This window comes from Neolamprologus multifasciatus, chromosome 2 (assembly GCF_963576455.1).
Source record: "Neolamprologus multifasciatus chromosome 2, fNeoMul1.2, whole genome shotgun sequence".
NCBI classification, from domain to species: Eukaryota; Metazoa; Chordata; class Actinopteri; order Cichliformes; family Cichlidae; genus Neolamprologus; species Neolamprologus multifasciatus.
In genome coordinates, this window is record NC_140440.1 from 6,856,138 (window position 1) to 6,883,397 (window position 27,260).

General features: G+C 40.6%; 1 protein-coding gene across 1 annotated transcript; it reads right to left on the bottom strand.

Moving 5' to 3' along the window:
• On the bottom strand, positions 1 to 27,260 carry tgfbi (transforming growth factor, beta-induced). The gene is made up of 17 exons (XM_085173232.1): positions 27,035 to 27,260; positions 18,835 to 18,933; positions 9,038 to 9,102; positions 8,780 to 8,937; positions 8,511 to 8,675; positions 7,705 to 7,851; positions 5,907 to 6,048; positions 5,604 to 5,816; positions 4,901 to 5,038; positions 4,664 to 4,806; positions 2,379 to 2,515; positions 1,941 to 2,071; positions 1,434 to 1,558; positions 1,033 to 1,135; positions 772 to 839; positions 577 to 601; positions 1 to 484 (listed from the first exon to the last, which is right to left on the bottom strand). The coding sequence occupies exons 1-17, from the start codon at positions 27,145 to 27,147 to the stop codon at positions 423 to 425; spliced, it is 2,034 nt and encodes a 677-aa protein (XP_085029358.1). The 5' UTR covers positions 27,148 to 27,260; the 3' UTR covers positions 1 to 422.

Consider the following 27,260-nt stretch of genomic DNA (forward strand, 5'->3'; position numbering starts at 1 on the left):
TGTGGTCTCACTTTTTGGTTTTATTTTACAAAAACAAAACAAAACACACACACACACACACACACAGAAACCATCAGCTCTATGGTTGCTTTGAGCTCTGACATGCTGCAGAACAACAAGAGTACAAAACACACTTTACAAAAGTTCACACTCTGAATTATGGAAGTAAAAACTAGCTGTTATATATATATATATATTTTTTACAGCGCACAGAAAAAACAACATTGGTTTGATTAAAAATAAAAAAGGAACAATTTTAAAAAAAGTCTTCACACACATTTCTTCTTTTCCAGACATGAATTACACCAGAAAATCACCTTCAGATCCTCTCATGGCCACGCAGCAGAGGATTTAACACATGACCTTTGACCCTCTCTAGAGAGCCTCTGCTTTTCTCCTTCTCGTCTTCCCTCTTGGCAGTGTTACTGCCTCCGGCTGACCATCTTGCTGGAGTGACTGTTGAGAACCTTATTGAAGAGATCGTCTGAAGAAACAGAGAATGAAGCAGAGCAGATTCAGATGAGAGTGGCGTGCAGCAGGAACTAAACACATCATGAAGACATTACAAACACTCACCGTTCCTGAAGCCCCTGGAGTCTGCCTGCAAGACACAAAGGAGGGCATTGCAGCTCAAACATGTGATTCAGTAATCAGAGGACAGGTATTACATCAATCTTTCTGATTTCAGGATTTTGGACATTTTGAGGTGCAAAAGTGATATTCAGATTATTTGTGAAAAGGTTTTTTGGCATAAAGAAAGGCCTTTCTCACCCTGGAAGCGGCAATGGCTCTGAGAGGAGCTGCAGGACCGTCGCTCTGCTCTCTGTCCACCTTTGGAGCTGAAGACACAAAAACGCCAGGTCAGCTTTAAAGGACAGGTCCACATTTGAAAAGTGCTTACTTTGCTTCAATTTTATGTATACAGCGCCAAATCACAACATCAGTGGCTGCATGGCACTTTATATTGTAAAGTGCCATGCCATATTATATACTATCTTATCCATAGTTCGATGTTGTAAACATGGTACTCACGCAGAGGTCTGATGATGGTGTTGACGGCGTGGATAATTCCGTTTGTCGCCATCAGGTCAGCGTCGGCCACGGGGATTTTGTTGACGTAAACCGTGTAGTTACGCTGAGAGACAAAGAAAGGCATCAGACTCGCTGATTATTCCTAAGAAAACAGCAATACTGTGCAACATCTATGGTCAACACAATTAAATATGCCTTTAAATGTGAAATAAGATACAAAGTGCTGAATAAAATATTGAAAACAAAATATAAAATAGACAAATTAGAGATGAATAATCAAAATATAATAATAATAATAATAATAATAATCATAATATTAATATTAATATAGATAATAATAAACTGTGTATTTTAAAAAAAAAAAGATTTTGGCATCTTTTAAATAAAGTTTTTGAACCAACCAAGCCCAGCTCCAGCTTCTCCCCCTGCAGAGTTTGGAACCTGGTGTGAGAGGAGACGCCACCGCTCACCAGCATATTCTCCCCCAGGTGATACTTGAGCACACCTGACAGCTGCTGAGGGTCACCTGGACAGAAACACAAACGGTTCTTACTGTGCGTCTGATCTCATTTTCTTCTTCATGCTAAGCTCTGCTATAAGCCACGACTCGCTTTGCCGCGTGTCAGTAGATGACTGGAATCAGAGCAGAGTCTCTGTATGTCTTTATTAGGGTAGAAGGTGCTGCTGCTGTTTGTGCAGCAGATTAAACAAACAGTTTGTGAACATTCAGCGTGTTCAGTCCAAACAAAGAGCAGAAAATTAGCCCCCCTGAGAAATCTCTACAAACCACCTCTCAGTATGAACTGCTGTAAAGAAGAGAGACGCTTTCCACACGTGTGTGGAAACTGTCCATGTGGATTAATTAAGAATGTGAATAAAGAGAAGCTGTGTGGTTGAATAAAACTCACGCATCAGCCTGTTGCGTTCATCCTGCGGCAGTGCATTGAAGGCATCGTTGGTGGGAGCGAAGAAGGTGAACATCTTCTGCTGGTTCAGAAGCTCGGTCATACCTGCTGTCTGGATGGCATTGACCAGCATGCTGAAAACAGCAATAAATGATGTTAGCTCGAATGGCAACTACACAACAACACACTAACACCTCTGCTTCCAGTCATTATGCAACACCAAACTAACAGCTTTATGATAATCTAGGCTAACAGCTGACTCACTTTTTTGGAGCTTCAAACTACAAAAAAACCTTTTTTACTGATCTTAGTTCGTGCAGTTGCTGCTCTGTGCCTCTAAGGTGCACTGTAGAGTCATTAAAACTGCCAATAGGTGACAGGGAGTGTTTTTGCTGTACTTTTCCATCAGAGAAACATGATTCAGATGGTACAGATCCTCACATGAAGCGGTCATCGGCCTTCAAGACATCCATGATGTTTCCCATTGGTGGAGTGATTACTTTGTCCACTGTGAACATGGTGGCATAGCGTCCAACCTTGTCATGCGCAGCGATACAGGCATTCTCGATGCAAAGGTTCTAAAAAGAAAAAAATTTTGTGTTTAAATACATAACACCGGGCTTTGGAATCAGAAAAAACGAGTTCTAGTTATTATTATTACTGTTATTATACTGTTTAGATACCACTTCTAGCAAGCCGGAGTGTTTCTGATATATTTGTTGATCTAATATTTGTTGTGGAAACCTGTTAACCTTCACACTGACCATGCTGAGTTTGACCATCTTGATTTTGAAGGTACCCTTCTAGTTATTATTATGTTGCTTAGATTAAAAAAACTGACCAACTAAAGCTTCTTCTCTGTAATGTTTGTTGACTTGCAGAGGAAACCTGACCACAGGCCTGAGGGAATCACAGATGACTAAGAATTTTTTCATGCTACTGTCTCCACGTTCTAGAGTCTAGTCTAGGATGTTGCGTTGGTCTTATCTTTACAATGTAAAGTGTCAAACACAAACCTTAAAACATACTTCACATTAAAATGTAACAATTAATGGTGTAATGTAACTCTGTGGCTAAGTAGACAGGTTTATATCCTTTTTAAATGAGGTAACACACCACACACACAGTCCCACAATGGTTAAGTATGGAAAGACTTAACCGCTGTGGGATGCAGGAAGCTTGATGTGGTCTGCAGAGTTTATTACTGAGCAGACAACCACCCACAAACACGACCTGGGACATGTGGAAATGAGCAGAAACACAAACGCCTCACATCCTGTGTGACCAGAGCACAATCAATACTACTGATAGGACGTATCAATGCGTAAAGCATCAGTGTGAGAGGCAGCTAATCCACTACAAAATCAGTTCACTTTTTGGTCATTCATCGATTATCTGACTTGACTTTTGCAAAGTATGTTTCTGAGAGCCTAAGGAAAAAACTAAAACTGACACATAGAGAGGGGTTAACAAGGGCAGAACAAGGGTCAACGGAGGGGAGAGAAACAGGGACCAAAAGAGGCCAAACAAGGGCTAACAGCGTGCAAGGGAGCACACAAGAACCAGCAACGCTAACATGGGGTAAAGGCCAAAGTGACTCAATACAGGGGCGATAGAGGCCGAATAGGAATCAACTTATTAGGTGTAAGCTTGTGAGATTAAAAAGGTTTTGAACATAGACATAGTTATAATTGACCTTCGGTCAGCAGCCAGCTTGTTCCAAAGAACAAGACCACAGTAGCTGAAAGCACCCTCAGCAGGCTGAGACCTGATTCTGGGAACCGTTAAAAGATCTGCATCTGATTACTTGAGAGGTCTTACTAGGTTAGAGAATCAGCAAGTCGAACATAGGCCAAAACGTGAGCCTTGAGGAACCCCTGATTGGATTTTTTTTAAACTACTAATCACAGTTTAGGTCTCTGACCTGAACCAATGGAATCATACAGGCTTTGAATTAAATGTCATGATCAACGGTGTTAAAGTCAATAATGAGATCAAGCAGAACCAAGACAATACAAACAAGGACCAACCAAGTAGAGGTTGACTAATAAGCTGGCTAGCCTACTCAGCAACTGGTGATGCTGACTGTTCAGCTCCAAACAATCATGGGAAAATAAGCATTTATTGTGTTTCATTTCTTACTTCAATAAAGTTCTGTCTGCATGTTTCAAGTTAAAGTTAATAAAGAAAAGAGGTTTTCAAGAGAGATGAAAACCAGCATCTCGTTAGGAGATGGAAGCGGTTTAATTCCTCATGGCAGCAGCAAACGGAGGCAGCAGCTCCATCAGAAGTTGATTCTTCAGCAGCAGCTTCCTGTTCTGACCACAAACAATCACATAAAACAAAACCACATAAAAGAGCAACATCTGCTGTGAACAGCCTCTTGATCCAGCAGAGAACCATCCACACTCAATTCAGCCAAACAGCTGAACAGTTGGCTGTTCTGCATTCAGAATATTTAACTTGTTTCAGGTCCAATTAAACAGTCTCATGGCTGTATTTTGACACATGATGAAACAGTACTACTCTGCTTCTTTAACCTGTGAATTCCAAGTACTCCCAACCACATCTGTACACTTCTAGAATTTGTGATTTTTGGCTGTTCAGTCGCCCTAACAGAGAGTTATGGTTAGTAACCACAACTGAGTCTGAGACACAAGGAATCTGAAAAGTGTCTCTAACAAACTGTGGAACAAACCACCAAGTAAAGAAATGTCAGTTCTTACTTTTCTGTAGACAAAGACTCTGAGTTTGAGGCCTCCCAGTGTCTCCAACTCCTGGCCATGGTATAGAGCCTTGGATGACAGCTGCTCCTTCAAGATGTGATTGCTCATTAATTTTCTCATGCTGGGAGTCATTGTCATACTTCCTGTTAGACACGTGGAAACAATGGCTGTTCATATCCATTTCTGATTATCCCTACAGGATGACAGGAAAGGCCTTTTTTGGGGGCCACACGTTACCTTTAAAGGCGTCATTCAGAGGAGCAAGCATGGTCAGAGTCTCAGACCCGGTCAGGTGGGGGGTTAGACCAGCTTCAACAAACATCCTGGTTGCAGTGGAAACAGATGAACTTTCAGCCAGCTCCAGGAGAGTTTTAGCTGCAAGAGACAAAGAAGTATTAATACTATCTCTGGTACAACTAATAATCCTTTTAGGTAACCCTAACCTAAAAATGGTAACCGTAACTTGTGTTTGTTAGAATTTTCCACCATTGTTCACTTCCAGTGGTAATCAATGTGGACAAATGTGACTTGGTTTATTTTAATATAATTGGTCCCATAGTCACTCGACACCACCATCGGACCAATCAATTGGTTCAAGGTGTGATTTCATAACACCAAAATTTGATTTGGTTGAATACCACCCAGGTGTAGAGATCCAAGAAGTGGATGGATCTTGTCTCTTAGTCTCAGTGAGGACCCTAAACTTTGAAAGATCTGTAAAAATAATAAATATGAGGGTTTTTTTGGATCTCCTGCTAAGACAGAAGTTCTTCCAATGACCTGAAGGTGATAATTCAACTCTGAGTCCATGATTATTCCAAGTGCTTATGTTAAAACCACTACTGAAGGACTATTTTGTGCGGATTCCTTGTGCAACAATATCTTCCCTATATTTGGTGAAGCATTCTGGTATTAGTAGTATTGTTTGTAGTGCAATTACCCGAGTCAGGAATGAGCAGCTCGCCGATGTAGTGGATGACTCCATTGGTGGCTAGCTGGTCCGTCTTGGTGATAATAGCTTTGCCGTTCAGGGTCATGTGTTCTCCATCACAGCCGACCTCCAGCATGGTTCCCTGCAACGTTTCCATTGGTGTTCCTGACACAATCGACTCTGCGCAGTGCATGTTCTTCAGGATGTGGTAGTTGAGCAGGTCTGAGGGGGCCACACATCAGATCATACAAAAGTAATTAAAAATATAAACAGAGCCAGATAGAAGGAGTCACAGTGTCTTGTGCCGTTCACCTTTTAGAGCTATGGGGTCTCCCAGAATTCTGTTGAGGGTCTCCCGAGGAATCTTCTCGAAGGCGTCGTTGGTGGGAGCAAAGACAGTGTAATGACCCTCGTTCTCCAGCATGGTGGTGAGACCTGCAGCAGCAAAGGCCGTCTGAAACACAGACAATGAGACATACAAGAAAACAGAGAAAAGAGTTTAAGCTGCTTATTCCATCAGAACTTACAACTACTACAAGTGTCTGGGGACGTGCAAACCTGTTGCTGAAGAAAAGCTAAATGTTCAGGATTTCATAGTTCTCGAACTGTTTTCTGTATGTGACAGATATGGACAGCAGTCACCCAGAATCTGTTACTGTGGAGCATGTGGTTAAAAATGTCTTTTTGACATAAGAAACAACTTCTGTGAAAAAGATTTCTCCCCAGTGTCAACATACCCATGGCCACACTCTAAATTGCCAGACAAAAGGTGGTGGCCAGGGTTCTTCTTCTTCTTCTTCTTTCATGTTTAACGGCAGCTTGCATTGGTGGCCAGGGTTTGAAACAACTAAATGCAAAGAGGGATAACTGGACTGCACCACCACTTCCTGCTGAAGGGGCAAATGTGTGTTTTCTTTAATTTACAAATAAAGTAGTTGTACTTCGTGGCTCAAGAGTTGGGAGTTCTGGTTGTAATCGGAAGGTTGCCGGTTCGAGCCCTGGCTAGGACAGTCTCGGTCGTTGTGTCCTTGGTCAAGACACTTCACCCGTTGCCTACTGGTGGTGGTCAGAGGGCCCGGTGGTGCCAGTGTCCGGCAGCCTCGCCTCTGTCAGTGCGCCCCAGGGTGGCTGTGGCTACAGTGTAGCTTGCCATCACCACTGTGTGAATGTGTGGATGACTGGATGTGTAAAGCGCTTTGGGGTCCTTAGGGACTAGAAAAGCGCTATGCAAATACAGGCCATTTACCATTTACTTAATTAAATGTTTGAGTTTAGTTTAGGGTTTAGTAGTTTTGATTTCCTTCTTTGGTGTTTAGTTTATTAACAAACCAGACTGTACTGCATTGTTTGCTGTTTATGATTGTGTTTTGTTTAGTTACCCCTTGTGTCTCAATCGTCTGATCCGCCATTATATATACCCTCGTGTGTAATTTCATCTGGAGGTCATTTATGTTTGTTTGGGCAGTCATTTGGTTTGTTAAGTTTGCAGTCTTTGCCTGAGTTGAGTTTTGTTTCTTTGACCTCTTTTATGAGCTCAACATTTATGACTTTTGTAAATATAATTTTTGGGTTGGGTTCACAAATGAAAACGCTATTTTTGTAATAATTCCTGTGACTCCTCCTGCTTTTTCAACTCGGTCCATCACAATGTCCCATAGAGGTCTGCAACAGCAACTATGGACTAGCAGGTCCAGTTAATGGGGTAGAACTTAGATTCAGAAGGAGAGTTCATGGGACTTTAGAACTTTTACTGATAATTTACCTTGTGATATATTTTAATGATTTACTGTGATGGAATCAAACTCTTTGTCATTTTATGGTGAAAAATGTTCTTCTTAAACTGCTGAGGTATTTGCCCCTGTTATGTTTCACAGCCTGGTGAAACTCTCTGTGATAGTCATTTTATACCCAGTCGTGTTACTAATAAACATTAGCTGGCTGATGTTCCACCAGCTGTTACACAACTTTTACAGTTGCTTTAGCTGTTCATGTAACAACTTCATTTAAATATTTTTAGATAAGCAGGTATTTCTAATTTCGTAGGCTGTTTTAATACTATTTTTTCCAAAGGTTTAAAACAACAAAATGATTTTAAATTCAATGGACTTACACGCAGAGTCTCCAGGTCGTCATCAATGTCAATGATTGATTGCATGTTGTTGTAGATGGCTGTGATGACGCGGTCAACCACGTGCACGATGCCATTGGTGGCATGTTGGTCAGGTTTGACCAGACGAGCGCAGTTCACAGTCACAATCTGTAGATATAAGAAGAAAATGTATTAATGTGTTGTTACTGCAAATATTTGTGTTACGCCTTTAACAGTTATGTGTATGATCATACATTGATGATCAGACACATAACTGTATGATACCTAATGTAAGATAATAATGATGTTCAGAGCAAGACTGTACATACAGCCTCAGTTTTGAGCCTGGAGACAGTCTGGTAAAAAAAAAAAAAGGTATCTTAACAAGCACTGGGACTGCTGACCAAAGTCCTCTGTGAAAGAAAGAAAGTGTACTTTATTGATCCCCGTGGGGAAATTCCTCTCTGCATTTAACCCATTCACTCAGTGAAGCAGTGGGCAGCCATTGGGCGCCCGGGGAGCAGTGTGTAGGGACGGTACCTCGCTCAGGGGTACCTCAGGGTAGCTGTTTGGGGGAATCGAACCCCCGACCTTCTGATCATGGGGCCACCACTCTACCTACTAAGCTATCCCTGCACTGTGGAGAAGGGAGAGCAACAGCTTAGCTGATTAATACTCAGAGACCTTACTAAAGTTGGTTGTCTGAGCTAATGACGGTGGTTTCTCATTAATTACAAATTTCTCTGGTCTATATTCATGTTATCATGACAGCTAAACTTGATTCCTGTGCCAGAGTTACAGGCTAACAATAGTATGTCTTCATTCACCCCGTTGCTGTAGTGGTGTATATGGACGGGGGCATCCTGGTACATGGAGGAGAAGGTGGATCCGTGCTTCAGCTCCTCAGAGGTTAGCCGGCGATTCACCATGTGGTAATGAAGAGCATTTAACAGCTCGATATTCACATTGCTCACCAGAGCGTCAAGGATCTCCTGGAAAACGACAACAAACGACACACAATGAGTTAAGCAGGAGAACCATCGCTGATTGCTCCTCACAAAAGGAGCGCGAGGTTGCAGTAAAAGTGTGTACTGACTGTTGGCAGAGATTCCCAGGCCTTGTTACTCGGGGCGAAGAAGGTGAAGCTTCCTGGACCTTCGATCTCCTCCCTGAGTTGGGCTCGATCAGAGTACATCTGAGTGGTGGAGGCGCCGACCATGTCCAGAGTGCTGTAGATGTTCACAAGAGGCAGCGCTGCAATGGTGGACATAAACAAACACAGCTGATGACTCTCTGCAGTAAAATCCCAACAGATGTTTTAAACATATTTAGTGTAAGGGGTGAGAGGTCATACCTGCAGGACAGCCCTTCTCTCCGGGAATCTTCTCATAACCAGGGCAGCACTCATAGGTGATCACCCTGCAGAGAACACATAAAAACACAGGAGAACATGAGGATTCTTGTGGACCTTCTTGTATTCCCTGACGTCAGAGCAGAGGCCTCATGTCAGACTTCATGTTCCTGTTTCTCTATAAAACTCTCAGCTGCCACATCAGGAGCTCGTAACTTGTCTGTAGGGTTTCTGCTACAGGATACTCATAAATTCCTGTCTGACAGTAATTATGCTAATAAAGTTACGAGCTGCATGAGCAGACCTGAGAGTCTGCAGGTAGTGCAAGTGGTCTTATGAAATGAGAAAAAAAGAGCTCCAGTAACCAATCAGCCCTTACCTGACTCAACAAATCCAGGAAAACAACAGCTTCTACAAAGCTGAAGACCACCTTTGTTTACTGCATCAGTACTTTGCACACTAACCACTAGTTTATCTAAAGAAAAGACAAAAAAAACCTATCTGTATTATGGCTTTAGCTGAATGGAAGACCTACACATCTTTCAACCTGAGTAAGTCATCAGCTGGAAGGAGTTAATGTCGTACGACACAAGCTAAAAGGGGAACTCTGAAACCAAAGATATCTTCAAAAGAAACTTAGACTTTGAGAGAGCTGGATCTGAATCAGAGGCAGCTCGACTCTTTGCTGGATTATGCCAAAATGCTGAATGAAGGCAAAGTATAAGATAGTGGAATGGCAATATCATATGAACATCATCCATCCATGTGTGCCTGTTTGGTGGCTCTTCAGTGTGCCTATGTACAAATGACACCAATCCACCTATTTAAATAAGCATTTGTCTGTAGAAGACAACAGAGAATGGTCACACCCTCTGGATAATCACTGGAAAAGTCGGACCTATTGAGGCCACAATATTAGCCAGAGAAAAATCATGCTGCTGTACTACAGCCAATATCATCCAGTGGGACAGGCGAGCACTGAATTTTGCTGATGACCCTTTTCTGAGCGCCTAAACATGACTCATTTGGACAGAGTGGATGAGGTGAGTGACATGCTGCCTGCAAATTATGGAAAAGAGAAGAAAAACAGACAAGGAAAGGCTTTGTGTTTCCCTGAGTGTTTTGGATTCACAGTTTGAAGTGTATTCCACCAGAAAAAATATTACTTCTGCATCCAGAGCATTTAATTGCCCTCTGATTTTTTCCAGTTTCTCACTGACTGGAGAGTTTTTCAGTCAGTTTTTGTAGACGTGATTTATGGCCATTTCATCTTACTTTGATTCAGTTACACACACCTTATTGCAGGTCATGACATGTGTGCTAGATTTACATGTCACACATTAGTGGAAGCAGCACATCTACTATTCCTACTCATTGTAAAGCTGTATGTATGGGACTGTTTTTCGTCGCTGCACCAACACATTCACAGTCAGTCCACAATCTGTTCGTCACGGTGGGCAGAAGGTTCCTCTATGTCTGAAAAACTATTTAAAATAATTGGAATTCACATTATAAACATAAACTTGTCTGAGAAAGGAGGAAATTAAGAAATGCTTTGGTGACAAGTTTATGGTGTCAGATTGTAGTTTAAAATCTTTTAAAAAATCCAAAAAACACAGTTTATTCTATAAATTATGGTCTGGATGTAAAAAAAAATAAAATAAAATAAGGAGAAAGAACAGTATGGCTTATGGCTGGGTTACCCTGTGAGTGACAGGGATTAATAATGGATTCTGACTCTGATTACCTAGGGTACCTAGTGGTCACTCTGGGAAGTGCACCCACTGAGCAGGATTTACAAGCAGTAACTGTGGGACCAGGAGGACCTGTGGAGGTCTGTCTGCTGGAAAAATCTCAGAACGTTACCTCAGCTACAGGCACATGTGGGCTGCAATGAAGCGTACAGCCTGAATGGAGCTTTCAGGACTTCCTGTTGAGATTTCCATAATAAATGTGGCTCCGCCGTCTGGGCTCATAAAGCTCATTTCCTCAGAGAGGAGAAGAATCTGCAACCAGACTAGACGTCTGAGAGGAGACCTGCACCCACTGCCAGGAAAAACACTAAAACCAGGGCAGGAGCCCCCATCCAGCTCCTCACTTCCTGTCCACTACAAAATAAAAGGTCATTATGAAGAGAAAGATGGCAACTCAACTGCACGTATAAACATCAGTTTGAATAGTTCTGGGCATGAACATTACTAGTTTCAGTTTAACCGGCAGCTTGGGGGTGATTAAGACTTAACCAAAGCAGATTTGAACTATTATGTCACTGCAAAGGTAGTGAAGAAGACTGCATACCCATAATCATAGTCAGTGTCTTTTAAACTGAGAGCAAATGAACATAATTCAGCAGGGAAAAAATCAACCTTATGAAAGCTCTAGCTACATGTATTAGAAATATGTTGGAAATAACAGTGGGCCAAAGATTAAGTCTTGAGTCTTGAACACCATAGAATGTAGAAGGTGGAGAGCAGATTAGCTGAGGTGAAGCCTAGCAGACAGCCAGCAGCTACAACCACCTGTGTCGCTTTAATATTTTATATTTAACCTGCATGTATAAGCCAACCTCTTTGTGTCAAACCAGTGTCAGCCTGCCTCTATGTTGCATGACATGGGAACTTTTTAATTTGCAGTTTGAGATAAATCATTGAGTGATCAGTCTGCAAGCAGTTGAATTCTTCTATAAAAATTTCCTAAACTTCCTCCTGTGTCAGCTCCTCCACTATGTCCTCTCTCTGAGACGTTCCGAGTCTATAAACATCAGATGTGTATTTTCTTCAGCTTTACAAGTCAACGATTGTTGGAAGGATGACTGGCAAATTTATTAAATATAAAAATTCCTGATGGGAAGAGTCCCTTGATGGAGGAATCTGATTATGAATTTCTGAGTTTCTTGTGTTTGTTTTAACAGAGCGATTAGTGGACAAATCTTTCAGTGAAGCCAGGACCACCAACCAGTCACTGCTCCATATTAACACTTAAACCGTCTGCGGACAGAGGTCTTATTTCTGCTCTCAGGTCCTCTATAATAAAGTTTAACATCGACAGAGAGAAAAAGGAAGCTCCCAAAGCTCCCGCAGCTTTCATCACCGCTGCAATAAGTGCAAACATGTGAAGAGCAGCTACTGATGGTGTGTGTGTGTTAATGTGCGCAAACACACACTGGACTGATTATCAAAGCAGATGGAAACTCAGGTCCCTTTTGTTCTCCACATAAGTAAAGATGGCTGCTGTGGATTTATGACAAAACAAACAGAGCAAGGTTGCAGTAATTCTGCCGCCGGGATCGAGCTGCTCGATGAAAACCTTAAAAAAGAAATGCTTTCACATCAGTCGGCAGCGCGTCATCCTTCAGATTGTCAGAGGAAGCTTCAAACATGAAACTGCCAGCCATGAAAAGCCTGAGAAAAGTTTCATCAGGGATTAAAAGTCATTTCCAGAATGTAAAAACAAGGTGGACACGTACAAATTTTGTCTTTGAGAAACTTTTATTAACTAAAGCTGATGAATTAAAGTTAGACACCTCAATGAGGAAATTAAGGGACGAGTTACACAAGCTTACATAAACGTGTGCTACTTAATTCTAAATGAAATGCCCTTTATTTAACAAAAATGCCTGTTAATGATCTAGATTTTTTTCATACAAAATGAATACTTTTACACAATATTTAAGAGCCAGAAATCTAATCTTCTGACCGAATTCTGTGTCATATACACCGCACAGGTGCAAGATCACTGATTTTATTAACATCTCAACAAAAACTCTGAATAAGTCAGTCATGACAAGCTAACAGCTAACAGTTTAAATCAAGACTCTACAAACCACATCACACATTCCCAATAATCAAAGTCTAAACATAACACAGCTCAAATCATAGTCAAGCGTTCCAAACTTCATGTGTACCGCTATATGCCTTATTATGTGGGCAAAAAGGACAGAAAGTTCAGTTTTATTTTGCATTTTACAAATAAAGGATTTGAAAATTATACTAAATTGCTTCTAAAAAATTTTGTAGCTCTAAAAACTTCCAAAGCTCTCAGAGCTGGAAGTGAGCTTGAACCTTTGAAGCGCTGAAAGCTAGTGGAGCTCTTGAAGGTGTCTGAGCTGACGCTCTCAGAGCTCTTAAAGTTCTTGGACCTCTAACAGCTACCAGAGGTCTCAAGTCCACACCAGACCTCTGTGCACTATTATAAAATAGTTCTGACACATAAGAAATCACAGCAAGAAGATCAAGGGGACAAAAGTAATGTAACAGTGATAAAGATATGTAGACCAGAGTAAAGAAATCCCCCCCATCAGATCTCAACCAGCTGCTGAGCTTTAAACATCTCCAGGCTACATCTCTGACCTTTGAGCCATGTTTTAGCAGTTGTAGGCTGACACAAAGTCTCTTCTCACAGTTTGACTCCAAACCTTTAACGCAGTGTCATTTTGCTTTTGTTGTTTTAGCTCCTAAACTTTGGAATGAATGAACTCTCACAATCTGCACAGCTGCCTCCTTCAGTTGAAAACCTGTTGACTTGGATAGTTTTACCTCCTTTAACTGCATATTTTGATCTTTTGTTCTTTATAACATAAATAAGATGGTTACTTCAGTGCTGTTATTGTAAGTATTATTATAATTATTAGCAGTAAGGTTAAAGAAACAGATGTGGCATTAGTGTCTGACAGACAGAGGGTACTTTGAGGACCCGGGGTTCAGAGGGGGGTTGTAGTGAATTACGATGGGAGTTATGAGTCTTCCTTCTGCTGACCTCTAACCTCCGGATCCTCCTCCACAGAAACCCACGGGTCCAAAGCCGCAGAGACAAAGACATGACTGTTAGACTCAAAATGCCCCACCAGTGTAAATCCAACTAAACTGTCAGAGATAAGAGCTCAGTGTTTCCACACCCACACTGTGGGTGTTGTAAGATTTGTGTGCATAGGGCGTCAGGGTCTTCCAGCGACTTCACTTCCTACAAATGTCCACAGAAAGTCTCACTTCCTCTTTCTGTCCTATTTGCTGCCAGCTGAAAGAATCTGTTTGTGAGAAACGTTCAGGCTGAACTGTGAGCTGCGTCAAGGCTGTGTCCAACATCCTGACTGGACACATTCAGGACAGGAAATGCACAAACACACAGGACGAGCCTCACAAATGCATGAATAAATACACAGAGTAAGCAGGAGAGATGAAAACAGTATGAGACAGAAAGAGGTGGCGGACAGGAGGAGGATCATCTTTAGATACAAGACGGGAGAAGAAAATAGTGGAGCAGGCCGAGAGATGAAGAAGATGAGGGAACAGAAACTAACTAAGAAGAATTAAAGTAGAAGAAAGAAGAAGTAAATGAAACATTGCAAACAAAGTTATGAATCATTTCTTATGCTGTCTGTTAAACTGCTGAAGCGGACATTTCCATAAGTTTGCCTCATGATAAATCTGTGACAGAAACACCAACGTCTTCGGTTTGAATTCAACACGTACCAATAACCGATCAGCTGATACTAGACTGTGGCAAATAAAAAGACATTAACCAGAGACAGGGGCTGATTTTTAGCTCTTCTATCTGGCTTGCTGAATATTAAAAATTAGAGCGACAAAGACCAAAACGGTTAAATTGTTATTTTTATCATCATCTGTGTGAATCCAGCCTAAATGCTCCAATAATTCTACGTAACATGTGAAGCATTCCTCGTCCAGAGCTCATGGAGAGATGATGGATGAAAGAGTCACCCAGGACACCAAGATTCAGGTTCCATTTAAAAATGAAAAAAGATGTCAGAATTAATATTTTTAGACGCCGATTTACTTCATTTTCTATGATTTATTAAGAACTCGCGTTATAACGTCAGTTCAGGGATGCCCCGATCTGCTGATCTAATTTAAAGAATCTCCCCAAATATGGAATAAATAAAGTATTTCTCATTGATAATTGATCTGAGCCCACACGAGCTGATGACTTAGCTGATACCCTTCCACAAATCCACTTTTTCATCTATTTTGATTTTAAATACTTCACACACACTTACTATGCCTCTGCAAGCTGTTTTGCAACCCTCTTTTCATGTTTCAGCGTCATATCTGCTGTCACTGACGCCTGCTCTGATCTGTGAGAGGCTCTTTGTGCTACACACGGAAAGGTGGGGCGGTCCCAGAGCAGAGTTTTACCAGTAAATCTAAACGACTGCAGATATAAATCTCCTCTGACTGCTCCTTTGTGGTGCTACTTTAACCCTGTCTGGGTTCAAATAGACGCTTTTACAACATTAACCACATACCTTCTGACTTTGTGTACTCTGTTTTGGTGGTAGTTTTTCTTTTTCTTTTGTATTTTGTTAATTTTTTTTGTCTCAGTTTAGTTTTTCCCGTCGAGAAATCTTCATTTCTCCACAACATCCATCACCTTTCTCTTACATATTGGACCAAAGCTGAGTTTAAAGTGGCAGCAAACAAACAAACTGCTGGCACATTTTGAATGCACGAATGCATTCACACTGACTGTGGGTGTTTGTGTTTGGTAAAACGTGCTGTCAGAGGCTTGACAAGTTGCAAATGTTCAGATTTAAAAATCACCTCTGATGTTCATGTTTGAGTTTGTTAGAAAAAGAGCAGCTAATAAAGTTTGGGGAAAGCTTGAGTGGACTGAATAAATGTGGTTAAACAGCCTTTAAATTATATTTAATTTCATGCGTCCAGCTGATTACTGCTTTGCTAAACTAGCTACTGGATATAACTCAGAGTTTAGTTTTTCTGAGTGAGATTTCATGCCCGTAGTGATGAATGTTATGTAGATTAATCAGGAGAAAAGCTGTTATCACTGCAGAGGCTTCAAGTCCAAATCCCTGTTTATGTGTTCTGTCATTTAGATTCAGCATTTGCAACTGCTGCTTCATAAGTAAACTGTATCACTGTGTTCCTGTTAAACAGTGTTGTCTGTATAAACACATGCATGAAAAATAAGCCTCCTGTCTTTTAAATCTTCCTCAGCCACCGTCACCTTCCTCATGTTCACAGCTCTGCAGGGACACTCCGCAGCCAGCTGCGTTTCACTCAAGAATGTGCTCATAGAAAGAGTTTGGGAGGATTTTAGGATTTAGCAGCACGTTTCCTCTGCAGCGCCTTCCAAACACATACCAAGCAGAAATCCGGATTTAAAATAAAAATCAAATGCAGCGTTTAACGTTCAGAAAGGTTTTTCCTCTTTGGGCTGAAGATGGAGTTGGGAAGCAAATGCAGACAGTAAATTTCAGTGTTTTACAGTCAGAGACACACACCCACATTATTAATGAGGCAGCAGAGGCCAGCTGTGCTGCAGAACTCATGCTGCATGAGCTGGACAGGATTAAAGCAGAGTGCTGTGTCTGTCTATTCCTGTGAGGACGAGTTTCAGTTTTAGACTTTAGGGCTTTCTGGCCCTCACTTTAGAACTGTTCACACTTGGGATCAGGTTTAGCTTTAGGCCAAATGAGATCAGTTCTCACAAAAGCAGGTGTAAAAAAGCAGTCTGTTTCTCTGCACTCATGGAGCTCAAATGGGAAAAATCAGCTCTTAAGTGAAGTTGGTTTTAATCCAAGTGTTTGTGGATGGTTCTGGAATGAATGACTTGTCTGACTGGCCAACTTGACCTCGTGACAAAAAAAGCCAAGAAAATCAACAGTATTTGATTTTTACACTCCCAAATTTCCTCTCAAACCTTATGTGCATTCTCTTGTGTTCCTAATGTTCAGATGATGTGCATGAGGTGTTTCCTGTTTGTGGATGCTTTTCACCTGACAGACTTGTTTACTATACTGCCTGATTTCCAGTGTATGACCTCAACTTTGATCAAAGACTTGGATTTGATAGACACTTACAGCAACAGCAACAACAAAAAGGCTTTCACTTTATGTACATTGATGCATTAATAGAGATGAGTTTATTAAGAACAAACTGGTTTCTGTCATTTCGAGGTTTAGATTAAGTCTTGTAGTTTAGCTGCTGTTTAAGGTTTTAGTCATTTTTAAGGACTTTTATGGTTTGAGGATTTGGGCTTTGTAATATTTCCTTCTTTTTGTTTAGGTTATTCTTTCTTCCCCAAGTCTTTATCTCCTTTAAATGATAAATGGACAGTTCTTATATAGCACTTTTCTACACTACCTGAGCACTCAGAGCACTTTATACCACTTGGCTCATTCACCCAATCACTTTTTAAAAAGAAAAATATAAGTGCTTTCTATCTAACATTCACACTTCAGTGGATGCAATAGACCAACTTGGGGATATTTGGCGTGCAGACTGGAGGACTGAACCACTAACTTTAGTACATCACTCTACCTCTACCTCCCGAGCTACAGCCACGTAGAGGCACTTCTTTTATTTTTAAAGTATCTCTCATGTCTTGTATTCAGTTTTACTTCCCTTGTGTTTGTTTTGATTAGTTTCAGCTGTTTCTTGTTGCCCACCTGTTTCTCTTATCTTAACTGCTGTCAGTGACTATGAGTGTATATATAGCCTCAGTTTCTTTTATCAGGGTGTCTGTGACCTAAAACTGGTACCAAATGCAGATGGAACTTAGTTTCTGTCATTGTCAGAGCAGAACAAAAAATAAAAAAGGTATATGTGGGCATGTTTTGGCAGATTTGGACAGAAATGACTACCACAGCAGGTAGCTCCATGTTTGATTTGGTAGAGTTATGCACTGGATGCCCTTCCTAATGCAACCCCACAGCGTCTTGGCATTCACTTGGGAGGGATCTTTTGTTTATCAAGTGAATGTGTAGAGACTAGCCTTACGTTAAAAGTCTTGTTATGATCATTTTCCTATGCTCTGTAAGATAAAGCTAAGTGAAGAGGACTTTGTTTTCCTATTCTGGACCACAGTGTGATTCATAGGCAGGTCTCTGGATTCACTCTTAGGACACTGGATGCTGTTTATCATTCTGCCTTCTGGTTTATTACTGGCAATGGTTACATCCATCATCACTGCAGCTTACATGGAAACACTGGATGTTCTCTGCAGTCCTTATGAAATAATAAACAAAATAAATAAAAAGTAAAATAAACATTTTACTGTTTATAAGGCTGGAAGCTTCAGTTTCACATCTACTTTGTCCTTGCGTCGTATCCTTATGTGACTTTAAACTGGCATGACTGTAATTCAGAGCTAGCCTCATTGCAGTTTAAATAATTTTCAGAAACTCTCTGGACGACTTTACAAGCTAAACTCACCTTTCAAAGGATGAATAAGTGTTTGTAATAAATTAAAAGCTTGCTTCATATACTTTGAAGCACATCATTACTACAGTTTGGGGACTGAGTTCTGTGTTTCAACCTTATTTGATCTGAAATGAAGCTTTAGGTAGGAAACACTGAAGGAATTCAGACTTGACTTGGACTTAAATTAATGACTCGGACTCTAACTCGAGAGACTTTAGACTTGGACTTGAGGACTCCAAAGGAAGTGGACTATATCAGAAAAGTCGATGTATATGTTTGCACGTGTCCTTTAAATGAACTCATGAGACTGGGAGTGGAGTCTCAGCCTCAGATGTAAACTCTGAAGTTTGTGCTCCGCTCTTTTTATTCTGAGGTTATGTAAGAGGCGGGTACACCTCGGGAGAAGGACATTTCTCTGTTATCTGAACACAAACTCTCTCTTTTCAGCAGAACTAAAGTTAAACTAACAGAGTTGGGGTGAAATCAAATACAAAAATCAACTCAGAACCACAGCTGTAACCAAAAGTGAGCAGCAGTCGACGTGTGCTGTGCTTCTTAAGGAAAACTAAGAATGTATTTAAAATGGTAAATATGGCAAAAAGTGCAGTCGGTGGGACTTACGTGGGTTTGCCACAGATCTTGCGGTGGTACCACTGTTTGCAGTTGGTGAAATACTTCTTGCTGGTGCCTTTAATCTGTTGCATGGCGCAAACATTGGGTCTGAAACAGAAGAGAGACAAAGAGGAAAAAGTTTAGTTTAATTCAAATGTTTATACTTATTAACCACTGTCATTTACAACATACAGAGACAGTTGGCTTAAGTAAACTGCTAATTCTGAGCGTGAGAGCAGAGACACGTAGAAGCTCTGTTAAAAGTCTAAATCAAAGTATTTGAGTCATCAATTCATAAACTGAAACAGACTGATAGCCATAGGTTTCTCAAATGATAAACTGGGACTGTCAAAAATTCAGTTCATACCAACTCTGGTAAACATAATTATCCCCAATTAAGAAAAACACTCAAACTCACTCAAGCACAATGTTGTGATCTCAGTCGGCATGCATATCGTTTCATTGTGTATTGTTCTGTCTGCATAGGGATAAATATTAAGACGAACCACACCACACAATTTATAGCCTGAGCTAATTTGCACTGGCTGTCTCCCATGGCGTCTGTGCAAAACACACACGCGCATGACTAAAAAGCAAAACAATCTATACCATAAATCATCCACAATGAAATCCCAAACTCAGAACATAAAGTACAAACAGAGCAGTCAAATACATGAAAGAGCAGATCGTTCATGGCTGCGGGGCTGATCCCTCTGCAACAACCGTCAAAATGATTAAAATGATCTCAGTTTGAGTTCTGCAGGTTAGGAATTTGTCACGTTGTTGACCCGAATTGAAAAAGCTGTTTATCCAAATGAGGATTTACGTAATGGCACCTTACAGTTCCCACTAGTTGACCCATGTGATTATATCCATCGAGGAGCCAGAAGGAGAAGGCAGGAGGAGGAGGAGGTCTGATATTAGGTAATTCTTCTGTGCGGAAACCAAGTAAGCAACCGTTTTCTGAAGTGTTGTTTCTAGTTTGGTAACTAAGAAAATGTTGTCTGCCCTTCTTCCTTTCCAGCCTGGGCTCACAGCCAGATGTGAAGTATTTAGGAAAATGCATTTGTCCTTGTACAGAAACACAGTTTTCATCGCTTTTTTCAATTCCAGTCAGGGTGACAGTGAAACCGGGAGTTTTTTCTCTTGTTAAAATTCTCTGAGAACTTTTCTATGATCCTTTTGGAAACCTATTATAGCTGTTAAAAAAAACAAAAAACAGAACACACGAAGAAAATTTTTTTTCTAAAAGTTGAGGTCATTAAAGTTGATGGAAACTAAACTTAAAAGTGAAACTGCCGTCGTTTATAAAGGTTTTGGCACTGGTTTTTGTCAAATGGTCGATGAGTGATTGCTGGAGCTCTTTCTCTAACATTGTAGGGTCTTCAGCTTAGGTATAGAAATTAACTTAAATTGAACATGAAGAGTTATGGCAGATTATATCAACCAGTACAGAGTAGGGGAGACCGGGGATAGTTGTAACGTGGGTCAGTTGTAACACTTCCAATTTCTCCAATCAGGGCTAAGTTTCAAATGATGTGACTCATCCTGTGCATGCCCAATTCAGTTCTGCTATCACATGTGAAAAATCAGAACATTTTGTCAAACACAGACAATTTAACATGAAAAAAAGTAATTTGTATGCCAAAAAGTAAGTTTTTCTACTTTATTTCAATTTCTAATAGCATTATCTGCTTTGCAGTTAAACTCATCAAACTTAAATTATGTTATTTGTATGTCTATGGGGATATATTCTGTGTAGGTCTTTAGTGCTAATGTTTTAGCTGTTGGCTGTAATGTTAGCTAGTTCATGGCTATAGGAGTCCGGGTCAGTTATAACAGCAACAGTCTGGGTTAGTTGTAACAATAATGCAGATGTTACAACTTACCACACTATTACTTTAACTTATATTAAACAAGTTGGGGCAACGACATCAGCAGAGAGAGGTTCACTGGTCGCTTTTGTATATGCGGTTAATGCCATTGGCAACACAATTCCTCCACTGTTTGTGTTCCCACACATACATTATGCAGACCACTGTGTCAGAGATGGACCAGTAGGAAGTATTGGTAGTGGAAATAAATCAGGATGGGTGCAAGAAACAGATTTCCTCATCTTTCTGAAGCACTCTGCAAACCACACCAAGGTAAGCCATGAAAAAAAGTAATAGAATTGCGATGCTGGTGAACAACTACATTTTTTCAGCTTCATTGTTATGTTCAAAATTGGTGCAAGAGTTGTAGGTTATAATGCCCTGAGGCCAAACTCAAGGAAGACCAACCAAAATTAATGAAATATTCAGTTGCAGAAAATTCCATAATTTGTCTTTTTTGGGGGGTTGGAATATGTTCAAAAGCTAGATTTCTGCATTCTGTCACACACACACACACACACACACACACACACACACACACACACACACACACACAGCTACATAAATGGCTCTAAGTGCATTCATGTGTTGAATAAAAAAGATTACATGATAATGTTTTGTTAGTACCCTTATTTCATTGTGTTACATTTCACCCCAGGATATGTTACAACTAACCCAGACTATGGGGTTAATTGCAACATTTCACTCTTTGTGTTTGAGACCATACCATGCAATCGGTAATTGTGCTGCAGAGAAAATAGCTGCACTATTTAATAGCCGAGACATGTAAACACTTTGCATTACATTTTGAATCCACTACCTTAAAAGAGCTCCAATTTACAGACAGAAATGTCAAAAATGTTACAACTATCCCCGGTCTCCCCTACAGAGTACAAGCCGGATCACCGTAACACCCTCACACGCTGACTCTCGGCTCACACAGACTCGCTCAGGCTGGCACCGGTTTCCTGTCTGTGAAGGAAATCCAGCTGTTTAAACCCTGACCCCCAACCCCACCCACCCAAAACCATGGATATTTAATATCGTACTGCAGTACACAAAGAAGAATTCAGATCCTTCGCTTAGGAAACAAGAAACCGTGTCACTCCAGTGAGAGCTGAAAATTACCACCACACCTGGCATGAATTGAAACCCTGGATTCTAGTGATGGGTCGTTCGCGAACGAAATGGCTCTTAGAGCCGGCTCTTTGAAGTGAACGACGCGAGCCGGCTCCTTATTGGGAGCCGTGAGGTTTTGTTTTTTTCTTTCTCTCACCCTCTCTCTCGCCCTTTTTTTCGCTGAACTCCGCACGCGCGCCGGCTCCGCACGCGCGCCTGTACTTTGCGCTGGGCAGAGGGGGGAGGGGCGTTAGTTACACTCGCAGCAGCACAGGAACAGAGCCAGAGAGAAAGAGAGCGAGGGACAACAACGTCACATTAGAAAGGTATAGTAATCATCCACTATTTTCAGTTGCAGATGATAAAGGATTCAGAAATCATGCAGGCCCATATGACAGAGAATGTGCATCTTCTTTTTGTTTTAATATTTTAATTTATATTTAATTGTGTTGTGGTTTGCAGTGTTTTGTGTTGTTTCACGTTAAATTTGTTTAAAAGGAAAAAGCTGAAAATTTAAATAGTTAAAAGTTTAAAATGTAAATAGTTGTTTTTTTGTATTATATGATTTATTTATTACATTTTATGTGGAGTGAATAAATAAAGTATATTTATGGTGGCCCTTTACGGTGGCCCCTAGAGACAAAGCACGTACAAACTCCAAAACACTTGCAAACTCCAAAACACTTGCAAACTCCAAAACACATGCAAACTCCAAAACACTTGCAAACTCCAAAACACATGCAAACTCCAAAACACTTGCAAACTCCAAAACACATGCAAACTCCAAAACACTTTCAAACTCCAAAACACATGCAAACTCCAAAACACTTGTAAACCCCAAAGCACATGCAAATTCCAAAACACAACGGAAGTGCTCCAGGACGCTAGGGGCAGTGTTGAGCTTTTGTTACCTAGTAACTACACAAGCCAGGATGTACCAATGACCGGATTTGGGGTCTGCAGCCTTAAAGTCCACATTTTAAGGCCGATTACGTCACAGCGACACGACGAAGGCTGTCCCAATTCAAAGGCTGCTCGAAATGCGGCCCTCAAATGCGTCCTTAATTTCCCTGAATTTTAAGAATGGGTCGCTGCAGCCTTCATGGCCCAACATATCCCAGATTTCATAGCTCGCCTGTGGTGTGGATAATTTTGCCGAAAAAAACGGCTGAAGCGGAGCCGCCAAGAGTAAACTTTCAGAAGTAAGTACTGAATATTATGTCACTTATTTATGCGCAAATGTTTTTTATAATGAAGAACATTAAAACATTACTGTTGGCCACATGTCGGGAAAGTTATGTGACATTAGCGATGTTTGTACTAACTTGGTTTTAAAGCCTTTACTCCAAAATATACGCCGTTCAATAGTTGACTTTAATCTTACAGAGAATGTGATGATTTTATGGATAATTAAAGTCAGTCATATATCCACAAACACAACAGGCTGAAAGTCAGTGATGCTGCTCGGTTTGCAGTCCTGAATATCACGGCACAAGCAGGATTCACTGCACTGTTAATGTTAGCTATGTTATATTGCTGCCACTGTTCGGTGGTGTAGAGCCAAACGGACTTTAACGTGTGTTTGAACGAGCTGACGGTTCACTCGTTAAGCTGAAAGAAAGGTGCTTTAATCACAGGAGTCACACACGTGTCCACTGTACCATCTGGGAACTCTTCTTGTTTCGTAATAACACAGTCCTCCTTCTTTTGTGCTGTTTTGTAGCAGTGTATACACCTGAGGCTGTCACCTGTCTGTCTGTCCTGCACTCTCTCTCTTTTTCTTTCTCTCTGATTGTGTAATAAAAGTATGAACATGTATTTATAAGTTACATTTGTGTTTGAATCCTGCAGCTTATCACGCATTTGATTTCCATGTGTGACAACTGCAAGTGTCCAGAGTGAGGACAGACTGAGGGACTCACTGCTGCACATCATCTGTGAGGCTTTGCACCCCTGATGATCCACCAGGACTCAGCAGTGTGTGAGGAAGAGGAGGAGGAAGAGCCAGCAGCAGCTGACAGATGGAGAGAATAGACAGACTGTTCCCTGTTTGTGAAGGACTGCTAGGAAAGTTTAACATAACTAATTGTCTGTCCTGAATCAGTCTTATTAGGTAATGTTCAAATAATTTTATCATTCCAGTGTTTGCAGTGTGGGAGAAAGTACTCAGGGCCTTCAAGTTACACACTATGAAAGGAAGAAACAAGTTTAATATTCAGAAACCTAAAGTATGTATCAGCAGCTGAATGGACCTAAAAATAAATGTTTGTTTCAGTTCTATGAAGCTTTGAGTATTTTGGATTAGTAGCAGTGCTGTGTTTGTTGCATCATATTGCTGTAATTGTTTATATGCTTTATATATTCTGAGGTAAGTTGATCTATAGTGTTACATCATATTCTATAATGATGCTATGTGTTTGTATACTTTCTGCCCAGTTTGACCCATTTAGCAGAAGTCAGCCTGTTTAAGGCTCTGATATCTATTCTGTATGACTTAAAGCAGTTATGACATGGTCTGATTTTCTCACCCAATAAAGGAATATTCAATATATCAGTCTACTCTTCATTTTATCAGAAACAGTTATCACAGCTCATATAATTTCTTTTTACACACGTATGTAAGCAATGAGCCAAATTTAGTAATGCCAACATACTGAAGGAACAACATTTCTCTCTTATATATGATACACCTATATATGCACTGTCAAAGATACTTGTCTTTGAGTGAAGATTTAAGGTGATAAGACCTATAAATAACTGCAACTTGAATCTGTACTGTGGCTCAGTATTTGACACAGAGTTCATGTTCACTGCTGTAATAGCTAATAATGATTAATATAATAACTATAATATTGGCCATATTATATTTACATTACCAAAGTGATATGACTTTAGTCTCATGAACAACATTAGCTAATTGTTATTTACTAACTAATCTTAAATGACTGTTCAGTACAGAAATGAAGCCCAAAAATCATGTTTTACTGTCCTGTGGTCTCAACCTCAGATACTTATCAAATCACACAAAGCTCTTGTAGAAACAAACAAACAAATGAACAAAATATGTTTTCCTTCATTTCTGTCAAACAAAGTTGTATGACACGTTTCCAGCGGTTAGTATCATGGTTGCTAGGCAACCTGGGAAGCGCGACAGAGACTAGACCGTCCCATACAGACAAACTTACCGTTTATTTTGCAAATCGAGCTCAACACTGCCCCTAGCGTCCTGGAGCACTTCCGTTGTGTTTTGGAATTTGCATGTGCTTTGGGGTTTGCATGTGTTTTGGAGTTTGCAAGTGTTTTGGAGTTTGCATGTGTTTTGGAGTTTGCATGTGTTTTGGAGTTTGCATGTGTTTTGGAGTTTGCATGTGTTTTGGCGTTTGCATGTGTTTTGGAGTTTGCAAGTGTTTTGGAGTTTGCATGTGTTTTGGAGTTTGCAAGTGTTTTGGAGTTTGTACGTGCTTTGTCTCTAGGGGCCACCGTAGCCCTTAGAGACAAAGCACATACAAACTCCAAAACGCATAAAAACTCCAAAACGCGTAAAAACTCAGACGCACTTACAAACCCCGAAGCATGTACAAACTCCAAAACACGTAAAAACTCAGAAGCACGTACAAACTCAGAATCATGTACAAAAGACAACAGAAGTGCTCCAGGATGCTAGGGCGCAGTGTTGAGCTTTTGTTACCTAGTGGTTACACAAGCCAGGAAGTATCAACAACCGGATTTGGTGTGTGGTAATAACAGGTAAATGAATTTTTTTTTTTAATTATTTGAATAAATATGAGTGCTTGTCTATAAATACACAAACAATACACACATGCTTTCAATTGTGTAATTTAAGTGATCTGGGTAGCTCTGTTTTGGAAGTTCAGTTAACGCTAGAAATGTGTTTTGGAGTTTGTACGTGCTTTTTGGAGTTTGTATATGCTTTAGAGTTTGTACGTGCTTTGTCTCTAGGGGCCATATATAAACATATATAAATAAAACCACTTTTTTTACATTAGTAATTCCTTTTCTGCATAATTTTATATTATTGTTAAAGATTAAATAATTAAAGCAACAAAACAACCTGAAGAGCCGGTTCGGAGCCGAAAGAGCCGGCTCTTTTTAGTGAGTCGAGCCGAAAGAGCCGGGTCTCTAAAAAGAGCCGGAAATCCCATCACTACTGGATTCAGATGAATATCTGGAGCTGGGCTAGTTTTTTCATATTTTCTTCAGAAAAACCAGGATGTCTCCCTTTTTGTGTGTATATTTCAGTTTTATTTGTATGAAGTGTGAAGATATGACAACAAATATTCAATTATGTCACATCCCACAACAGTGAAGAATGACTAGATGTGGACCGACTCAAAACATTAATCACCTGAGTTGGCCAGAGCTCCACCTCTAACAAAAACACATCAAGTGAATCCATCCAGAACTTTAAAGGCAGTCCTGCTAACAAACAGACACATTGAACCAATCACATGAGGAGATGATGCTCGAAAAGTCAGCGACTTCCTTCCGACTATTTCTAAAATTATTTTTTTAATTGTCCTTTTATCATCTCTGATCATTTAATAGTTGCTTTATTGATTTTCAATTCTCCAGTTGTGCTTTGGAGGAGAGCATTATACTCTTTGAGATCATGAGGAAAACGTGGAGTGGTAGTTCTTGAATAAACTTGATCACAACCATTGTCCAAATATGGAGATACGCGCTTTTCCCTGCACAGTGAGGCCATGAGAAACAGCCGTCAGACAGATGTGAGTAAAATGGATATTTTAGCTGAGGTATAGTGCAGAAAAAAGCTGCACAACACAAACTTGATTAAAAATCAGCAGAACATCTGTTTTTCATTTGCAGCAAATAAGTATATTCATGACGAATCGATCAATAAAATTTAGTCACTTTCTAGTAGTCGCCCTTAGAAGGAATCTTTTTATTTCTCCAGTAAAAATATTCGATACACGTCATGTTCCTGCGTAATGAAGTACTTTTATTTTCATACTTTGTTTCCAAACCGGGACTTTTACTTCTTTATTAAAGCTGAAGTTTTAGTACATTTAGTGTAGTGACTAAAGGACCAGAGTACTGACACTCCCGCAGATTATCGATGACTCTCTGATCATTTCTATTGATCAGCTCAGTAGTAGTTGAGGTTCAGTCGGGCAGGACCAGGCTCGGCCCGGGTCACTTCGATTCAGGAGAGAAAAAAAAGAAAAACACCTCACCCATGCGTCCGGCCTCTGATTCGGCTGTGCTGCAGGACCGCCTGGAACGGAGACCGGGCCACACACACGGTCAGAACCAGGGCCAGACCCAGGGCCAGCGCGCACACATTCATCTTCACTTTCTGGAGAAAAACCTGCTGCTACTGCTTCTTCTTCTCTTTCTTCCTGTGCTTTTTCCTCCTTCCCTCTCTGCAGCCCTCGGTCCCTGCAGGGACCAGGACAGTCC